General features: G+C 42.7%; 1 protein-coding gene across 2 annotated transcripts in view; it reads left to right on the forward strand.

Moving 5' to 3' along the window:
- sec24d (SEC24 homolog D, COPII coat complex component) overlaps positions 1-21,337 on the forward strand; it is a 192,640-nt gene that overhangs the window by 154,893 nt on the left and 16,410 nt on the right. For both annotated transcript variants that reach the window (XM_059988769.1, XM_059988768.1), the window contains exons 18-19: positions 4,624-4,762; positions 17,697-17,815. In XM_059988769.1, coding sequence (XP_059844752.1) covers positions 4,624-4,762; positions 17,697-17,815 — 258 coding nt within the window. The remainder of the gene's footprint in view (positions 1-4,623; positions 4,763-17,696; positions 17,816-21,337) is intronic.

Consider the following 21,337-nt stretch of genomic DNA (forward strand, 5'->3'; position numbering starts at 1 on the left):
ATTCATTTAGGACCTCCTCCGCTTCCAGGCACATGTTGCCCTCTTTATCCTTCGTTCTCGTCATCTTCCTATTCTTCACATATGCATAGAACACCTTGGGGTTCTCCTTAATCCTACATGCCAAGGCCTTCTCATGCCCCCTTCGAGCTCTGCTAAGTCCTTTCTTTAGCTCCTTCCTGGCTACCCTATATTTCTCATAAGCCCCTCCTACTTCCTGCTTCTTATATCTAAAATATGCTTCCTTTTTCCTCTTGACAAGTTGCCTCCCATGTATCGTCAGCCACGGTTCCCTTTTCCTACCATTTTTTCCTTGCCTCAGTGGGATAAACCCATCCTGAACCCAGCTCAAGTGGTCCCTAAACTTCTCCCACATTACTTCTGTGCTTTCCCCTTTGAACATCTGTTTCCAATTTACTCTCGCTAGATCCTGCCTCATCCCTTCAAAGTTAGCCCTTCCCCAGTTAAGTACTTTACCATTTCATCTGATTTTATCCCTTTCCATAGCTATGCTGAAGCTAAGGGAGTTATGGTCACTCTCACCAAAATGCTCCCCCACAAAGAGGTCTGTCACCTGACCAGATTCATTACCCAGAACTAGATCCAGTATAGCCTCTCCTCTCGTCGGCCAGTCCACATTCTGTGTCAGGAATCCTTGAACACACCTGACAAATTCAGCCCCATCTATCCCCCTTGCACCCTTGCATTCAGGAGGTGCCAGTCAATATGAGGGAAGTTGAAATCACTCATAACTACTACCCTGTATTTCCTGCTCCATTCTAAAATCTGCCTGCTTATCTGCTCCTCGGTGTCCCGAGGGATATTTGGGGGCTTATAGACTACTCCAAGCACAGTGATTGATCCCTTTCTATTTCTGACTTCCACCCAGACTGACTCTGTGGACACTCCTTTTGTAGCGTCCTCCCTTTCTATAGCCGTGATACTATCCCTGACCAGCAATGCCACTCACCCTTTTTTCCACCTCCCATCCTATTCCTTTTAAAACACCTGAACCCCGGGACCTGCATCATCCAATCCTGCCCTTCCTCCAACCAAGTTTCAGTAATGACCACAACATCGTAGTTCCACGTACTAATCCATGCTCTAAGTTCATCCTCCTTGTTCCTAATACTCCTAGCATTGAAATAGACACATTTCAACCCCTTTAACTGGCTACAATTATGTTTCGTCCCCTGCCTGTCCTTCCTCATCAACTCAGAACTCTTAGCATTAATTAATGAATTAATTAGCATTAATTAATCCTTCTACCTTAATCTCTGCACTCACATTCTGATTCCCACACCCCTGTCAAACTGGTTTAAATCCTCCCCAACAGCTCTATCAAACCTGCCCGCCAGGATATTGGTCCCCCTGGGATTCAAGTGCAACCCATCCTTTTTGTACAGGTCATACCCGCCCCAAAAGAGGTCCCAATGATCCAGAAATCTGAATCCCTGTCCTCTGCTCCAATCCCTCACCCACGCATTTATCCTCCACCTCATTCTATTCCTATTCTCACTGTCACGTGGCACAGGCAGTAATCCCAAGATTACTACCTTTGAGGTCCTGCTTTTCAACTTCTTTCCTAACTCCCTGTAGTCTTCTTTCAGAACCTCTTCCCTTTTCCTACAAAGTCATTGGTACCAATATGTACCACGACCTCTGGCTGTTCTCCCTCTCACTGCAGGATATCTTGGACGCGATCAGAAGCATCTCGGACCCTGGTACCTGGGAGGCAAACTACCACCTGAGTTTCTTTCCTGCATCCACAGAACAGCCTGTCCCCTATCACTACCTCCTTCCTCTTCCTTTCCCTACCCTTCAGAGCCACAGGGCCAGACTCTGTGCCAGAGGTACGGCCACTGTCGCTTCCCCCAGGTAGGCTGTTCCCCCCCCCCCCAACAGTATCCAAACAGGAGTACTTATTGTCAAGGGGTACAGCCACAGGGGTACTCTCGAGTACCTGACTCTTCCCCTTCCCTCTCCTGACTGTGACCCCCGTGGCCCTGGAGTGACCACCTGTCTGTAACCCCTCTCTATCACCTCCTCACTCTCCCTGACCAGACGAAGGTCATCGAGCTGCAGCTCCAGTTCCTTAACACTGTCCCTTAGGAGTTGCATCTCGATGCACCGGGTGCAGTTGTGGCCGTCCGGGATGCCGGGAGACTCCAGAACCTCTCACATCTGACATCAACCACAGAAAACTGGCCTCACACACATACTACCTCCTTTTGCAATCAATAACTGCCTCACCTCGTCCCGTTATGGCTGAAGCCCGTGGAGCCAAAGCCCTTTCACTCTGCTGCCTCTCACTCCGCTACCCGCTCCCAATGCTACCCACTGAATATGGCTGGCTTCTTTTTAAACTGTTCGCGCTCAACTGGCTGACATCACGCACCTACACAGTCTGGCCTCTCTCTTCCCCCGAGAACTCAAAATGTCTTCCCGCTGGAAATCCTTACGTGTTCTCCCACTGCCTTCTTGTTCCAAATGTTGTGGATAGTGTGGAGGGCTGTCAGAGGTTACAGTAGGACATTGATAGGATGCAAAACTGGGCTGAGAAGTGACAGATGGTGTTCAACCCAGATAAGTGTGAGGTGGTTCATTTTGGTAGGTCAAATATGATGGCAGAATATAGTATTAGTGGTAAGCAGTGTGGAGGATCAGAGGGATCTTGGGGTCTGAGTCAAAAGGACGCTTAAAGCAGCTGCTCAGGTTGACTCTGTATATAAGAAGGTGTACGGTGTATTGGCCTTTATCAATCGTGGAATTGAATTTAGGGGCCAAGAGGTAATGTTGCAGCTGTATAGGACCCTGGTCAGACCCCACTTGGAGTACTGTGCTCAGTTCTGGTCGCCTCACTACAGGAAGGATGTAGAGCCATAGAAAGAGGAGATTTACAAGGATGACCCTTACTCTTCATGATTTTTATAAATGACCTGGATGAGGAAGTGGAAGGATGGGTTAATAAGTTTGCTGATGACACAAAGATTGGAGGTGTCATGGATAGTGTGGAGCGCTGTCAGAGGTTACAGAAGGACATTGGTAGGATGCAAAACTGGGCTGAGAAGTGGCAGATAGAGTTCAACCCAGTTAAGTGTAAAGTGGTTCATTTTGGTAGGTCAAATATGATGGCAGAATATAGTATTAATGGTAAGACTCTTGGCAGTGTGGAGGATCAGAGGGATCTTGGGGTCCAAGTCCATAGGACACTCAAAGCAGCTGCGCAGGTTGACTCTGTGGTCAAGAGGACATACGGTGTATTGGCCTTCATCAATCATGGAATTGAATTTAGGAGCTGAGAGGTAATGTTGCAGCTATATAGGACCCTGGTTAGACCCCATTTGGAGTACTGTGCTCAATTCTGGTCGTCTCACTATAGGAAGGATGTGGGAACCATAGAAAGGGCGCAGGGGAGATTTACAAGGATGTTGCCTGGATTAAGGAACATGCCTTATGAGAATAGGTTGAGTGAATGACGGAGGATGAGGGGTGACCTGATAGGGGTGTATAAGATGAGGAGAGGCATTTTACCGGGGCTGAAGTGGCTAACACGAGAGGACACAGTTTTAAGGTGCTTGGAAGTAGGTACAGAGGAGATGTCGGAGTAAGTTTTTTACACAGAGAGTGGTGAGCGCATGGAATGAGCTGCCGGCGGTGGTGGTGGTGGAGGCTGATAATATAGGATCTTTTAAGAGACTCCTGGACAGGTACATGGAGCTCAGAAAAATAGAGGGCTATGGGTAACCCTAGGTAATTTCTAAGGTCAGAACGTGTTCGGCACAGCTTTGTGGGCCAAAGGGCCTGTATTGTGCTGTAGGTTTTCTGTATTTCTGTATATGAACTGACAGTATACTATGATATAACATTTGATTCTGAAAAGGAACGTGTTGTCTTTCAGCAGAAGCAAATCAGAGTCCACAGATAGCTATAAAAAGTAGGTGGAAAAAAATCTAAGAGTAAACTATATGTAAATGTAACCCTAATGCAGAGCTTTGTGAGACAGGAATCCCAGTTGCAAATTGAATTTCCCATAGACAACATGAGCTTCTGTCCAAAATGCTAGAGGAATCCAGCAGGTCAGGCATCTGTGGAGGAAAATGAACAGCCAACATTTCAGTTGATATCCTTCAGAGCTTCATCATGAATCCCGATTATGGGTCTGAACCATCGACCATTCGTTTCCCTATATATTGCTACCAAACCTGATGCGTTCCTCCAGCATTTTGGATGTGTTGCTCAAAATTTCCATCCAGCAGCTGCAGAATCTCTTGTGTCTCCATGAGTGTATGTCCGTTGTCTTCAGTGGGTGAAAGACCTGAAGGCCAGGATGATAGTGACCCTCAATAATGCAATTCCAAACTCTTTACTTGCAAGCAAATTCATGATTCTTACTTTTAACTGTTCATTTATGGGGTCATTTCTTTCACAGCTTGAGCTGTCAAAATATTCTATTTATTGCTGTTTGCATTTCTTAAGTGGATTTTGTTTAGATTAATGCAGATTACCTTTCATATTGAGATAAACAATAAGAATGTGATTAATGATTTACTGATTTTATGATTTGGTTTAAAAATCTGAAATGCAAGGCAAGATATATCATGTGTTTTGTTTTATTCTCTCCAGTGTGCCCTACTGTACACTAACGTTGCTGGGCAGAGACGCTTGCGCATCCATAACCTGGCTCTAAACTGCAGCTCTCAGCATGCTGATTTGTACAAGAGCTGTGAGACAGATGCACTCATCAATTTTTTTGCCAAATCAGGTAAAGTATTGGCTGGTTGTTTTAATTTTTCATTTGATTTCCCATGGCTTGTACGACTCAGTTTATGCTTGTAGAGACAATCACCAGGAGTATACTTCAGAAATAAGACTGTAAGACATAGGAGCAGACTAAGGTCCTTGAGCCCATCAAGTCAGTTCCGCCATTCCATCATGGCTGATCCTGGATCCCGAGTATACTGAGATTTTTAAGCCAGATGCTGCTTCTTCCATGTAATTTTTGTGTCTGAAGTAAGGGAAGTCAATACAGGACTTTTCATTGCGTATTCTTAGAGGTTCTGCTGGGAATGTCTTAAAACAGTGAAATCTTTTTAAATATTATATTGCTGCTGACCATGAAGAAACTGCTGCCACAAGCATTACCTTCCTTCACCTGCCACTGTCTCATTAACTGTCTATGGACTAATTCAGCTTCAGATATACAGTATGTAAGATTTATCAGGCTGTGAACAGTGAGTTGTGGCAGAAAGTTTATTTTCTGCTCTCCATAGCCTACATAAATGTGACCTAATGCCATATTTGACTCTGGTTGTGTGCCTACACAGACTGGTGTACATCACAAAAACTTCCATTGGTTGAGTTTAATTCTGTGCTTCCCCCATGCAGAATGCAGCAACACAGTCCCTCCAGCAGCATTTATATTTTCTCCGTTGGTCCCATGTAGCATACATGTGAAATTTCCAGATGAAAATTAGCTCCCTGCTGTATAAGCTGGAAATGTGATTTGGCAACATGGGTTAAACACCATACCTATAATCTGGTTGCAGTGAAGTATATCAAAGGTAGATTTAGTGTCAGAGAAATATATACAATATATATCCTGTAATTCCCTTTCTTCACAAACATCCACAAAATCAGAGGAGTGCCCCAAAGAATGAATGACAGTTAAATGTTAGAACCCCAGCTCCCCTCCTTCCCACTCGTAAGCAGCAGCAAAACTATGATTCTCCCCTCCCCCACCAGCAAAAAAAACCATTAGTACCTCCCACCAAGCGCTCAAGCATGCAGAAAAGCATTAATAAAGACACAGACTTGCAGTACCCCAGTGACTACTCATTCACCCAGTAATTTGACATACCACAGGCTCTTCCTCTCTCTCTCCCCCTAATACGGGAAAAGGAGGTGTCCCCTTTTCACAGCGAGAGGGGAAGCCTAACAAACAACTCACTGATTTACAATGTTAAAAGTCTGTTGCATCACTGTTTTCCGAGCTCTGTACCCAAAGAACTCGGGTCTCTGGGCACACAGCCAGCAGCCAGCTCACTGCTTTCAATCTTCCGTCTCCCACGACACACCAATGTCCCACGGAGGCATCGATCTTGAGTCGGCCTGCCTCCAGAGCCATGAAAGACTGTCTGCAAGGGTAAGTATATAACACAATGAAGAGCAAATTTCTGCAAGAGTCCAGAGGAGGTTCAGAAGGATGATTCCAGGGGTGAACATGTGAGGAGGAGCGTATGGCAACTTTGGGCCTATACTCACTGGAATTTAGAGGAATGTGTGAAACCTACTGAACATTGCAAGGACTAGATAGGGTGGATGAGGATGGGGGTATTCAGAACTGAAGGGCACAGCCTCAGAATTGAGGGGTGACTTTGCAGAACAGAAGTAAGGAGGAATTTTTTAGCCGAAGATTGGTGAATCAGTGGAACGTTGTGCCACGGATTGCGGTGGAGGCCAAGTCTGCAGGTATGTTTAAAACAGAAGTTGATGGATTCCTGATCGGTGGGGGCATCAAGGGATATGGGGAGAGGGCAGGTGTATGGGGTTGAATGGGATTTGGGGTCAGTCATGATGAAATAACAGAACAGACTCAATGGACTGACTGGTCTAATTCTGTTCCTATGTCTTATGGTCTTGTACTGGAGAGGTCAGGCACAGAGTCCATGTGGGTGGAACTCAGGAATAGGAAGGGTGTAATCACACTGATGGGGTTGTACTACAGACCCCTATTGGCCACCCGGATATTGAGAAACAGATATGTAATCAGATTAATGAAATGTGTAAAATAGTAGGGTTATTAAGTGTGACCTCCTTAGTGTAAGGGGTTTAGATGGGGCTGAATTTGTTAAGTGTATCCAGGAAGGTTTCTTAAATCAATAAGTGGATATTTCAACAAGAGGAAGGGGCGTACTGGGCCTGGTGTTGGGTAAGGAGTGTGGCCAGGTGACTGACCTTTCAGTGGGTGAACAGTTAAGGATCTGTAATTCCTGAACTTTCAGATAAGGATAAGTATGGTCTTTGTGGGAGAGTTTTAAGTTGGACTAGGGAAAATTACAAGGGCTTTAGGTAGGTGGTAAGAAGAGTTATTTGGGAAAACCTTTTCTCTGGCAAGTCCACATGAGACATGTGGAGGGTGTTTAAAGATCAATTGCACAGAGTACAGGAAAGGTATGTTCCTGTTAAAGAAAGGAAGGGGACAGAAAGATAAGAGAACTTTAAATATCCAGAGAGGTGATAGAAACTTAGAAAACCTACAGCACAATACAGGCCCTTTGGCCCACAAAGTTGTGCTGAACATGTCCCTACCTTAGAAATTACTAGGCTTGCCCATAGCCCTCTATTTTTCTAAGCTCCAAAAGTCTCTTAAAAGACTCCCATCGTATCCGTCTCCACCGCCGTTGCTGGCAGCCCATTCCAAGCACCGCTGAGTAAAAAACTTAACTCTGACATCTCCTCTGTACTTACTCCCCAGCACCTTAAACCTGTGTCCTCCTGTGGCAGCCATTTCAGCCCTGGGAAAAGGCCTCTGACTATCCACACGATCAATGCCTCTCATTATCTTGTACACCTCTATTAGGTCGCCTCTCATCTTTTGACGCTCCAAGGAGAAAAGGCTGAGTTCATTCAGCCTGTTCCCAAAAGGCATGCTCCCCAATCCACGCAACATCCTTGTAAATCTCCTCTGCACCCTTTTTATGGTTTCCACATCCTTCCTGTATTGAGGCAACCAGAACTGAGCACAGTACTCCAAGTGGGGTCTGACCAGGGTCCTATATAGCTGCAACATTATCTCTCAGCTCCTAAGTTCAATTCCATGATTGATGAAGGCCAATACACCGTATGCCCTCTTGACCACAGAGTCAACCTGTGCAGCTGCTTTGAGTGTCCTATGGACTCGGACCCCAAGATCCCTCTGATCCTCCACACTGCCAAGAGTCTTACCATTAATACTATATTTTGCCATCATATTTGACCTACCAAAATGAACCACTTCACACTTACCTGGGTTGAACTCCATCTGCCACTTCTCAGCCCAGTTTTGCATGATGAACTTAGTCAAGAATAACAAAGGTAAATATTTAAAGTATGGAAGTTAGGCTCAAACAAAACAAATGAGGATTATAAAGAAGCCAGAAAAAAGATTAGAGAAGCGAATTAGGAAAGCCAGGAGGGGCCATGAAAAGTCCTTGGCAAATAGGACTAGGGTGAGTCCCAAGGCATCAAGAGTAAGAGGAAAACTAGGACCACTCAGTGATAAAGAAGAGAACTTTTCCCTGGATGCAGAGAATGTGAGTGAGGTACTGAGGTACTTAATGAGTACTTTGTTCAGAATTTACCAAGGTAAAGCCTATGCAGGACCAGGAGATCAGTGCTAAGTGTGTAAATATGTTAGGGTGTTCAGAGGTCAAAGAAGAGGAATAGTTGGTGTTTATAATGAGTATGAAGGTGGATAAGTCCCCAGGACCTGAGAGGCTTTACCAAGTTATTGAAGGAGGAAAAATATGAGTTTGCTGGGCCCTTGACAAGTTTCTTCATCCTCTGTAGCCACAAGCGAGGTCCTGGAGGACTGACGAGTGGCTAATGTTGTACCTCTGTTTAAGAAGGGAACAAGCGAAAATCCTGGGAACTATAGATGGGTGAGTCTCATGTCAGTTTTCTGGAGATTGATGGAGAAAATTATTAGGGATAGGATTTATGAATATTTGGAAACCCGTGACCTAATTAGGGAGAGCAAGCATGGCTTCCTGCATGGCAGGTCGTGCCTCGCCAACTTGATTGAGTTTTTTGACAAGGTGATGAGAGTAGAGCAGTGGAGGCTGCTAGATGGATTTTAGAAAGGCATTTGCCGAAGTCCCCACTTGGAGGCTAATCCTGTAGATTGAGATGTTTGGGGTTTGTGATGAATTGGCTGTTTGTATTCAGAACTGGCTTGTGCTTAGAAGACAGAGGGTGGTGGTTGAAGGGACTTATGTGAGCTGGAAGTCTGTAATTAGTGAGGTTCCACAGGGATCTGTACTGGGACCTCGGATGTATATAAATGACCTGGATGAAAATATAGATGGGTGGGTTAGTCAGTTTGTGGAAGATACTAAGATTGGTGCAGTTCTGGATAGTGTAAAAGACTGGCAAAGAATACAAAGTAGACCAGGTGTAGATATGAGCAGAGAAATGACAGATGGAGTGTAACCCAGATAAATGTGAGGTGTTGCACGTCAGTAGGACAAATACAAGGAGACAGTACACTGTTAAGGGCAAGATCCTTAACAGTGTTGCTGAACAGAGTAAGTTCATAGCTCCTTGAAAGTGACTACATAGGCCAATAAAGTGGTTAAGACGGTTTATGGAACTTGCTTTTATTAGTTGAGGCACTGAGTTCAAAAGTCAGGAGGTTATGTTGCAACTTTGTGAAACTCTTGTTAAGCCACATCTGGAGCATTGCATATAGCTCTGGGCACCCCACCATAGGAAAGGTGTTGAGGCTTTGCAGAAGAGGATGCAGCCTGGTTTAGAGGGCATGTGCGGTCATAAGAGGCTGGGTCAACTTGGGTTGTTTTCTCTGGAGTGGTGGAGGCTGAGGGGAGATCTGATAGAAGTTTACAAGATTATGAGAGGTATAGATGGAGTGGACAGAGAGTATCTGTTCCCTAGAGTTGAAATGTCTAATGCAAGAGGGCAAGCTGAGAGAGGGTAGGTTCAAGGGGGATGTGAGGGGTAAGTATTTTACAGAGAGTGGTGGATGCCTGGAATGAACTGCCCGGTGTGGTGGTAGAGGCAGATACGTTAGAGGCTTTTTAGAAACATTTGGATAGGCACACAGATGTAAGAAAGATGGACATGGTGTAAGGAGGAGGGATTAGTGTTTGGGTGTTTTTGATTTGCTTTTTAGCTGGTTCAGCATAACATTGTGGACAGAATGGCCTGTTCCTGTGTTGTATTTTTCTATGTTCTAAGGTAAGTTTCTGTTAGGTTTCTTTCTTTCTTATTGCGCAATTAGAGCGGTTGGGATACCAGGCAGGACAGTGAAATGTGGGAGGACAGGGAAGCCTCTGGTATCCGTGACAAATACACCTGTAAGAAGTGGATCCAACTGCAGCTTCTTCCAGTCATCATTAGTCAACAGGAGCAAGAGGAACACTGGATCATTTGGGAGGCTGAGGGGTTAACTGACAAGAGGTACAGTGAGGTAGCTACACCTAGGGTGCAGGATCCAGGTAACTGGGTGACTGTCAGGAGAAGAAATAGGGATAAGCAGTCAGTGCAGGGTACACCTATGGCCATCCACATAAATAACAAGAATATCGTTTTGGATGCTTTTGGGGAATGACCTAGTCAAAGAAAGCCACAGCAATCTGATCTGTAGCACTAAGTAGGGAGTAGGGAAGGGAGGAGAAGAGGCAAGCAGTAATGACAGGGGAATAATTGGTTTGGGAAGTCGACATGAGGTTCTGTGGTTCCTGGATGGTATGTGCTTCCAAAGTGTCAGAGTCAGAGACATTGGATCAAGTCCATAGCATTCTTAAGGGGAGAGTCAGCATCCAGAGCTCATGGCTGCAGTGTAGGTACCAATCCCACAGCAGGAAGGGTGACGAGGTCCTGTAAAGTGAGTTCAGAGAGTTAGGTGCTAAGTTAAAAAACAGGATCTCCAGGGTTGTGGTCTCAGGATTGCTATTGTACCACATGCCACTGAGGCCAGCAATAGCAAGTTATACAGTTTAACATGCCACTAAGGAGATGGGCTTCAGATCTTTAGAACATTGGGCTCCCTTCCAGGGAAGGCAGGATCTATACAGAAAGCATGTTTTTTACCTGAACTGGAGGGAGACTAATATCCTCATGCGAAAGTTTTGTTAGTGCTGTTCCAGGAGATTTAAACTAGAGCTGCAGGGGATGGGAACCCACGTGCCAGGGCAGATAGTGTAGTATTTATTTTTGAAAAAAGATGTACAAAGGGTTGGGCGTGACGGGAATAGCATTCTGAGTTGCATCTATTTCAATGCGGGAAGTATTATAGGTAAGGTGGATGAGCTCAGAACATGGATCAGTATGTGGAATTATGACATTGTCGTCACTAGTGAGACTTGGCTACAGGAGGGGCAGGACTGACAGCTCAATGGTCAGGGATTCCATGTACTCAATGATAGAACGTGAGGCACTAAAGGTGGAGGGCTGTCATTACTAGTCAGGTAAAATGTCATAGCAGTGCTCAGACAGGACAGAGTTGGGTGGAATTAAGGAAAAGGAAAGGGATGAAGATGTTAATGGGATTATTTTATAGGCCACCCAATAGTCAGTGGGATTAGAGGAGCAAATTTGTAGAGAGATCACAGGCAGTTGCAAGAAAAATAAAGCATGCAAAGAAATCTTAAAAAAGAATTGCCTGGACTTGAGTACTTGAGTTATCAGGAAAGGTTGAATAGGTTAGGACTTTATTTTCTAGAGTGTAGGAGAATGAAGGGAGGTTTGATAAAGGTATACAGAACTATAAGGGATATACATTCAGTGACCACATTATTCAGACCCTCCTGTACCGAGTAAATTGGCCACAGAGTCTAGGTTTCTGCTCTTCATCCGCTGCAAGGATTATCAGAGATGCTGAGCGTTTTGACATGCTCCTCTCACACCACACTTATATTACATGCTTGTTTGACTTACTGTTGCTGCCCTTTCAGCTTGGACCAGTCTAGTCATTGTCCTATGACCTCGCTCATTAACAAGGCGTTTTCACCCACAGAAGAGTTGCTCACTGGATGAATTTTGTTTTTTGCACCATCCCTGTAAACTCTAGAGATTGTTGTGCGTGAAAATCCCAGGAGATCAACATTTTTGAGATACTCAAACCACCCTGTCTGTCACCAACAAATATTCCATGGTCAAAGTCATTTAGGTCACATTTCTTCCCATTCTGATGTTTGTCCGAACAACAACTGAGCCTGTAGATCATGTTGGCATCGTTTAATGCATTGATTTGCTGACACATAATTGGCAGTTTAGATATTTGCATTAACAAGCAAGTGTACTTAATAAAATGGCCACTGAGTATAGATAGGATAAATGCAAACAGACTTTTTCCTCTGAGGTTGGGTGAGATTAGAACTAGAGGTCATAGGTTAACATTTTGAGGGTGTTAGAGGTGTGAAATGAACAGCCAGCAGAAGTGGTGTGTGAGGGTTTGATTGCAACATTTAAGAGAAGTTTTGAAAATACATAGATGGAGGGCTACAGTCCAGGTGTAGATCAATGGGACTAGGCTGAATGACAGTTTGGCATGGACTAGAACATAGAAATCTATAGCACATTACAGGCCCTTCAACCTACAATGTTGTGCCTACCATGTAACCTACTCTAGAAACTGCCTAGGATTTCCCTACCGCATAGCCCTCTATTTTTCTAAGCTATGGGTACTTTTAAGAGTCTTTTAAAAGACCCAACTGCATCCAGCTCGACTACTGTCCCTGGCTGTGCATTAGATAGGCAATGGGCCTATTTCTGTGTTGCAATGCTCTATGATCCTATTGCAGTTTAATATGTTTTAATTTGTTACTACAAAACAAAACTTGCAACTGCTTTATATGTACAAGGCAGTTATATATATCAAAGTCCTCCCGAACTTTGGAGGTCTGTAGTACTTCATTTCACACTGGAATGTCTGCCTGAATGGGTTTTGTTCTGTTGCTATAAATACTCAAAGTACACTTTCAGCTTGGGAGCACTACTTAAGTGCCACAGCAGACATTATGAAGGATTGTTTCAGTTTTAATATTTATATTTATAGATAGCTTTCGTCTTTGAACTACAATTCAAGTGCAGCTCAGTAAAATCAGTCCTGTACTGGCTGGTCTAATTTTGTCTGGCTGAAAAGAAAAATTAATGTATTTTATAACGTGTTATAATGTGTTGTATAACTGACGTTTCAATGATAAGCTCTGCCATCTTCGTCAGGGATGATGCCTGGGCATATCTAGTCCAATAATATTTATACCCCCATCATCATTCTTCCCGATTGGTTAGTCCTCATCCAATCAGGTTTCTGCTGTTCTACCTTGTTTACAAACAAATTCCAGTTTTTACCAAGTGAGACCTTCGTCTTTGTTAAAATTCTTTTGCCCTAGTTTTATTTAAATTGGCTTCTTTCACCAGGCGGTCCCAAAAGCCATTGGCATGGCACAGTGGTTCTGTGCTGTTAAAGTCAATCTATGGCCGTTGCCAGTGCAATGTTCTGCTACTGCTGATTTCTCTGGGTAACCAAAATGATACACCTCCTGTGTTCCTTGATGTGAGTTTCCACCATGCGCCCCATCTAGCTGATATATGTTGCTCCACATTCACATGGAACTCAGGAAGGCTGACATTTACAGAATTCCCTGTGAATACGGAAGACATTTCGGGCTGAGACCCTTCGGTAGGGTTTAGACTGTCCTTTTTTCCATTGATGCTGCCTGGCCTGCTGAGTTCCGCCAGCATTTTGTGTGCGTTGCTCATAGTTTATAGTGTTAACTCTGTTTCTAACATATATAAATAACTCACTTCTCAGTGATTAACATATAAAAAATCCAAATTAAGTACCAGATGTCAAAGGGAAATTAAAAGCATGTTTTTTTAACAAATAGTTGTAATCATGATTTTATTAAGCTGACCACAAAATGTTACATTGTATCAAGATATTCCTTTGAGAGTACAGAACTTATTCACTTCAGATCAAGATAACTAACATGCTTTTATTAAATCACCATCAAATAATGTATTTATGGATCATAATTCTAGCATTGGTGCAAGATTAAAATAGTTTTCTTCACAGTGGGTCTGCACTATAAATGTAGCATTGTGAAAAAGTCAAACAGACTTGCATTGGTATCACAGCTGCACAGTGAAGGCCTCCTTCGCCACTGTCTCTGCCCCAGAGTTTAGTTTTCCAGTAAATTAGTTGCAGGAGAGATTTCACTTTATGATCCTGTATGAGAAACAAGTCTCTGTCATTTCAATAAAATAAAGATTGTTAAGTTGCAGTCCTCAATGAAACTTGACTAAGTAGATGTAGCAATCCCTGGGTACTAGTCATGGAACACTACAGCATAAACCAACCTGACTTCTCTAACTTCCGTTAATGCCCCTCCTCTCCTTCTTACCCCATCCCTGATATTTTTAGTTTGTTTCCCCCTCCTTTTTTTCCTCTCTTTCTGCCCCTCACTCTGTCTGTTCTCCATCTCCCTCTGGTGCTCCCCTTCCCCCTTTCTTTCTCCCTAGGCCTCCTGTCCCATGATCCTTTCCCTTCTCCAGCTCTGTATCCCTTTTGCCAATCACCTTTCTGGCTCTCAGCTTCACCCCACCCCCTCTGGTCTTCTCCTATCATTTCGCATTTTTCCCTCCCCCCACTACTTTCAAATCTCTTACTATCTTTCCTTTCAGTTAGTCCTGATGAAGGGTCTCGGCCCGAAACGTTGACAGTGCTTCTCCCTATAGGTGCTGTCTGGCCTGCTGCATTCCACCAGCATTTTGAGTGAGTTGCTTGAATTCCCAGCATCTGCAGATTTCCTCGTGTTAGCATAGAAACAAGCCCTTTGGCCCATTTAATCTGTGCTAAATTATTAATCTGCCTAGTCAAAGTGACTAGCACCTGGACCATAGCCATCCATACCCCTCCCATCCATATACTGTACCTACCCAACTTCCTCTTCAATGTTGAAATTGAACCTGCATCCACCATTAATGCCAGCAACTCGTTCCACACTCTGAGTGTAGAAGATTCCCCTCAAAAAAGGAAAATATGAATTTAATTATTTTAAAATCTACTTGTCTAAACATTCTCTCGAATGATTGTACTAAACATGAAACATAAATGTATTCAATTGTTCTACTTAGCTTCTGTAATTTGGTCTTACTGAAGTCATGGAAACTCAATTTCAAAAGCAGTGGGTGTTTAGTATTCAGCAACTCTTTTTCAGGTGCTGAGAACAGCTGACAGAGGATATATTTCTAAGCAAATGAATTTTGAATTTGCGCATAGAATATTTTTAGAGCCAAAGAGGTTGTTGAGCAGTACTGGTATGCATGTATATCATTGTAAAAACTCATTCAGACATCTTCCAACAGGAATTTTTAAAAAGATTTTCTGAAAGCCATGTCTTGTCACTAATTTTTGAAAATTACATTCAAGAAACAACAAATCCTGTGGAAATCCAGGTTATCGTTGGTAACTTCTGAACTGTACCATTTAACTCCAGAAGTTGCTGTCAATTGTAAAGAAGTTAGTGCTATCCATTCTGATGGTGAAAGAAAATGTTGTCTTTATACTGAAACCCTCTGACTCTCAACTCAGAAGCCCTTCATGACTGTGTATTAAGTCCCCTCCTTTACTCCCTGTATATCCATGACTGTGTCACCACCCACTGCTCCAATCTGCTGATTAAATTTGCTGATGACACTATATTGATTGGCCTAATCTCAAACAATAACGAGGTGGTCTACAGGGAAGAAGTCATTACCCTGACATGGCGGCATCAAGAAAATAATCTCTCCCTGAATGTCACTAAAACAAAGGAGCTGGTTGTGGATTACTGGAGGAACCGAGATGGGTTAACCTTTATTGACATCAATGGATCTGGAGTTGAGAGAGCATACCGCTTTTAGTTCCTTGGCATCCACATCACCAAGGACCTTACGTGGTCTGTACACACCAGCTCTGTTGTGAAAAAGGCACAACAGTGTCGTTTTCACCTCAGACAATTGAGGAAGTTTGGTATTGGCTCCCAAATCCTAAGAAATTTCTACAGGGGCACGTGAGAGCATCCTGACTGGCTGCATCACTGCCTGGCATGGGAACTGTACCTCCCATAATCACAGGACTCTGCAGAGAGTGGTGCGAACAGCCCAGCGCATTGTGAACTTCCCAATATTCAGGACATTTACAAAGACAGCTGTGTAAAAAGGGTCTGTAGGATCACTGGGGACCCGAGTCACCCCAACCACAATCTATTCCAGCTGCTACCATCCGGGAAACAGTACCGCAGCATAAAAGCCAGGACCAACTGGCTCTGGGACAGCTTCTTCCACCAGGCCAACAGACTGAGTAACTCACGCTGATTTGAGTATTACATTGACTGTGCTATTTATTATAATTTGCAATTTATTGCACATTTCACATTTAGGTGGAGATGTAGCATGAAGATTTTTATTCCTGATGTATGTGAAGGACGTAAGAAATAAAGTCAATTCAATTCAATAGAATTTTCATGAACAGCAAGCAGGAATGTCATAATTGACAGTTTGTTCTCAGACAAACCTGTCACTGTGCGTCCAATGCTCCCTGAAAATGGCATTGCAAGTATACGGGATGATAAATAAAGCATACAGCATGTTCGTTTTAGTTGGTCAGGGCATTGAGTATAAAAATTGAAAAGCTAAGTTGCAGCTGTATAAAACTCTGGTGAAGCTGCATTTGGTGTGTTGTGTGCAGTTCTGGTCTACGCTCAATAGGAAGGAAGGATGTGGAGGCTTTGGAAAGGGTAAAGTAATTCACCAAAATATTACCTACATTGTTATATATAAGGAGAGTCTGAACAAATTTGAATTATTTTCTCTGAAGAGTTGAAGGCTAAGGGGTGACATGCCTCTGAATACTTTACACAGTCCCATCATAAGTAAGGTGGACAGTCAAAGTTACTTTCTCGGGGTGGAATTGTCAGGTACTTGATGATATAGGCATAAGATGGGGGGGGTGGAGTTTAAAGATGTGAGAGACAATTTTTTTTTTACACAGAGTGGTAGGTGCCTGGAAATTGCCACCAAAGGACATGGTAAAAACCGATCTGATAGCAGAGTATCAGAGGCATGTAGTCAAACACATGAACAAACAGAGAATGGAGGTATTGAGACTATGTGCAGGTAGATGGGATGAGTTTGACTGGCATCATGATTGCAGCTGGCATGATGGGACACAGGGCCTGTTTCTATGCCGCACTATGTCCTATCAGATGAGACTTACCAAAAAAAAACTTACAAGGAAGAGTGAAAGATCCCACAATCTGAAGAAGATCAAGAACTTTTTTCTTGGCAAATCTCCCATGTTTCTCTTTCAAGCCAAAACTTGATAATGTTTGCATTGTGTACTTTGGAACATCTGTAAGAGACAGGAAAGGCAGATATAAAAGCATATGTCATGAAATACGGTTACAAAGTATACACATTTTGCACAAACCAATTGTGGGAAAAATGTTTTGAAAGAAGCTTCTTTCTCTTGTCAAGGTGAAGGAGTGTTGCTGGTAGAAATATTCCTTTAGTGTTATCTAAAATAAGCACTTTACTGAATAGAAAGTGAATGATCAAATTCTGCTGACATCCTGTTGAAGTGTGAAAATTCAGGCCTTGACATCAAGCATTCTTATACCATAATAGCTGAGCTATAATTCCTACTATCTTCTAAAAGAAAATGCACTCTTTGCTTGTTGATTGTAACTACTCTGATAAATAAATGACTGCTCAGAAATTGTGGATTAAATTAATACAGTAAGTACTAGTATAAATCATAAAATTCACTTTTACTGAATCTTTCCTCCTGTGGTAATTTGAAAATCACAAATAATTATTCTCAATTTATCTCAAATATTATGGCTGTTATGGATATTACTTAAAATTCATGATTGTGTGAAGCTGCTGAAAGAAAAGTTTTTAAAATGTTCTTGCTTTGATTTTCTACCCAGCTTACAAAGCCATTCTAAGCCAACCACTGAAGACTGTTAGAGAGATTCTGGTTAATCAAACTGCTCATATTCTGGCTTGTTACAGGAAGAATTGTGCGAGTCCCTCATCAGCTGGGCAGGTGAGTACACATGTGCAGTTACAAACTAAATCAAAAGTATACAGTACAAGTGATAGACATATTTATTAAGATTTAGAGTATTTGCATTGCTATGGTCATAGACGTTTTCCTAATTTTTATTTTGTTATTTATATATTCGGAGATACAGAGTGGAATAGACCCTTCTGGCCCTTCAAGTTGTGCTACCCTGCAGCGTCCGCCTGAACCATAATCTAATCGCAGGACAATTTCTAATGACCAATTAACCTACTGATCAGTCCCACTTTGGGCTGTGGGAGGAAACTGGAACATCCAGAGGAGCCCATGAATCCCACAGGGAGGATTTGGGAATTGAACTCCGACCTCCGATGCCCCGAGCTGTAATAGTGTCACACTAGCCCCTCAGCTACCTGGCATGGCTGTACCATGGTTTAATTTGAAATAAAATTACCTCATTCTTACTTATCTCTCCAATTTGCCTTAAAGCCAATATAATTTTAATAATGTTTAGTTCTTTTTCACAAAACCATTAATTTAATTTCATATAAAAGCAATATCTATCTTATAGCAAAATACCTAAACTGAAAAAGCATAGATTCTAGTTCTGTTGCCTTAGGTTCCAATGTAAATACTTCATAAATAAAAAGTATTTGCTTTCAATTCATTCTTATAAAAACTGAAATAAGGGCCTTCCAGGAATTTAGCACTGGGCAAGTACCAATTAAAATGGCTGGTTATTAATGGGAAGTGTGCTGCTTGGTGGGTTTTTTTGTGACTGGGAAACATGGAAGAATTATTTCCCTCAGGAACCAGCTGGACCTGATTACCATTTGTGTTGCTTTTTCCCAATCACAAATTTTGGGGTTGGCTAGTTTAAGCTTCAGGGTGTAGCAAACAAACACATGGAAGGGATGGCAGAATCAGTGAAAATGCTTGGGCCTGCAGGATCTGGAGTGGAAGATTAGAAGGACCATGGATTGATCAGAGACTGATAATAGATACATGATTTGGTGGGACATTAGAGGTCATAGAAGACTAGAAGGACCATGGATTGATCAGAGACTGATAATAGATACATGATTTGGTGGGACATTAGAGGTCATAGAAGACTAGAAGGACCATGGATAGATCAGAGACTGATAATAGATACACCATTGGGTTGGACATTAGAGGTCCAGTAGAATGTAAATAAATTGTATGAGGTTGAGAGATTATATGGATTAGAAGGGACACGGAGGTCGATATGAAGGCATGTTCAGCATAGATAGATCAGAAGATTAAAGGTGGTATTAGAGAGTGAAAAAATGTTGGAAAGATGGACAGGAGAGAGTGAAGGGAGGAAGTATTTTGAGAGGTGAAGAGGGGTAGTTGGGTTGGGATTGAATTTGACGGGTGAGTTAACAGGCAAATTGGAGCCAAGAGTGAGCATTCTGTACAAGTATCTCCTAGATCATATAATAGATCTAGTAATCACCTTTTGTAAGCTGTTGAGGCCCAGGAAATCCCCCAAATGGTTGACAGTGAACAGGAAATAGTTAAAACTAATATTTTGCTTTTTTTATGACGAGCTGTGGTTTATTTGTATGTGGTTGTTTTTTTCTCTCTCAAACACTGACAATTTTATGGAGAACAAGTTAAAAAGGGGATTGGGTGGATGTGAAGTGGGCTCAGAGGGTGTCCATGTTGGTAATGCATTAGATTCGCTTTCTTGTAAGTTTAACTAGAAACATTAAGTAGTCATTCTGAAGATAGGATACACTTCCTACACACTTCTGCATTAACTCTATATAATATTTTGAGTCCATGCAGCAAGGTGATTGATGTGCTGTAGGCATTTTTGGTATGACTGGGCCCATGACTGTGGCAACTGTAAAATCTATTATTGCAGTCTGAGATGGCCTCTAGATTAACTTTATCTTAAACATGACATCATTGTACCAAACAAAGCTTTGACTGGATTCTTGGGTAACAGATCATGCTTTATGAAGCTTAATTATTAGTTAAAATGTTAAATACCTTTAAACTCCAAGGGGCTCTCAGTCTCATGCCAAATAATCCTGATTGTCAACCACTCTGCTATTAAGAAAGATCTCCAGGGAAGTTCGAGAGAACCTGAAGAAAATGCTGACACTACTTGCATTTTACACCTGTGAATATCAGATGTGAAAATAAATTAATGCAACTTTCCTTTTAAAAAATGTTTCTTTTCCAACTTTTAAAAAATTGTTTGTTATTGAGTCCATTATTAAGGACAAAATAGTGGCATATCTTGATGGCAGTAATAGGATTAGGCCGAGCCAGCATGGATTTACCAAGGGCAAATCATGCTTGACTAATCTGTTTGAGTTTTTTGAGGGTGTAACAAGGATGTTAGACGAGGGTAAGCCAGTGGATGTAGTGTACTTAGATTTTCAGAAGGCATTCGATAAGGTGCCACATAGGAGATTGGTGAGTAAAATCAGAGCTCATGGCATTGGGGGCAGGGTTTCAACATGGATAGAAAACTGGTTGGCAGATAGAAAGCAAAGGGTAGCAGTGAATGGGTGTTTCTCGGACTGGCTGGAGGTGACTAGTGGGGTACCACAGGGCTCTGTATTGGGACCACAGCTCTTTACGATTTATGTCAACGATTTAGATGAGGGCATTGAAAACTATATCAGCAAGTTTGCTGACGATACTAAACTGGGTGGCAGTGTGACATGCGAAGAGGATGTTAGGAGAATACAGGGAGACTTGGATAGGCTGGGTGAGTGGGCAGATACTTGACAGATGTCATTCAATGTGAATAAATGTGAAGTTATCCACTTTGGAAGCAGGAACAAGAGGGCAGAGTATTGTCTGAACGGTGTAGAGTTAGGTAAGGGAGAAATGCAAAGAGACCTAGGAGTCCTAGTTCATCAGTCAATGAAGGTGAATGAGCAAGTGTAACAGGCAGTGAAGAGGGCAAATGGAATGTTGCTTTATTACTAGGGGAATTGAGTACAAGAGCAAGGATGTCCTTTTGCATTTGTACAGGGCCCTGGTGAGACCACATCTGGAATATTGTGTACAGTTTTGGTCTCCAGGTTTAAGGAAGGACATTCTGGCAATTGAGGAAGTGCAGCGTAGATTCACTAGGTTGATTCCTGGGATGGCAGGGCTGTCTTACGCAGAGAGATTGGAGAGATTGGGCTTGTACACACTGGAATTGAGGAGACTGAGAGGGGATCTGATTGAAACGTTTAAGATAATTAAAGGATTTGATAGGATTGAGGCAGGAAATATGTTCCAGATGTTGGGAGAGTCCAGTACCAGAGGGCATGGATTGAGAATAAGAGGTCCGTTATTTAAAACAGAGTTGAGGAAAAACTTCTTCTCCCAGAGAGTTGTGGAGGTGTGGAATGCACTGCCTCGGAAGACGGTGGAGGCCAATTTTCTGGATGCTTTCAAGAAGGAGCTAGATAGATATCTGATGGATAGGGGAATCAAGGGATATGGGGACAAGGCAGGGACTGGGTATTGATAGTGAATGATCAGCCATGATCTCAGAATGGTGGTGCAGAC

This window comes from Hypanus sabinus, chromosome 14 (genome assembly GCF_030144855.1).
Source record: "Hypanus sabinus isolate sHypSab1 chromosome 14, sHypSab1.hap1, whole genome shotgun sequence".
NCBI classification, from domain to species: Eukaryota; Metazoa; Chordata; class Chondrichthyes; order Myliobatiformes; family Dasyatidae; genus Hypanus; species Hypanus sabinus.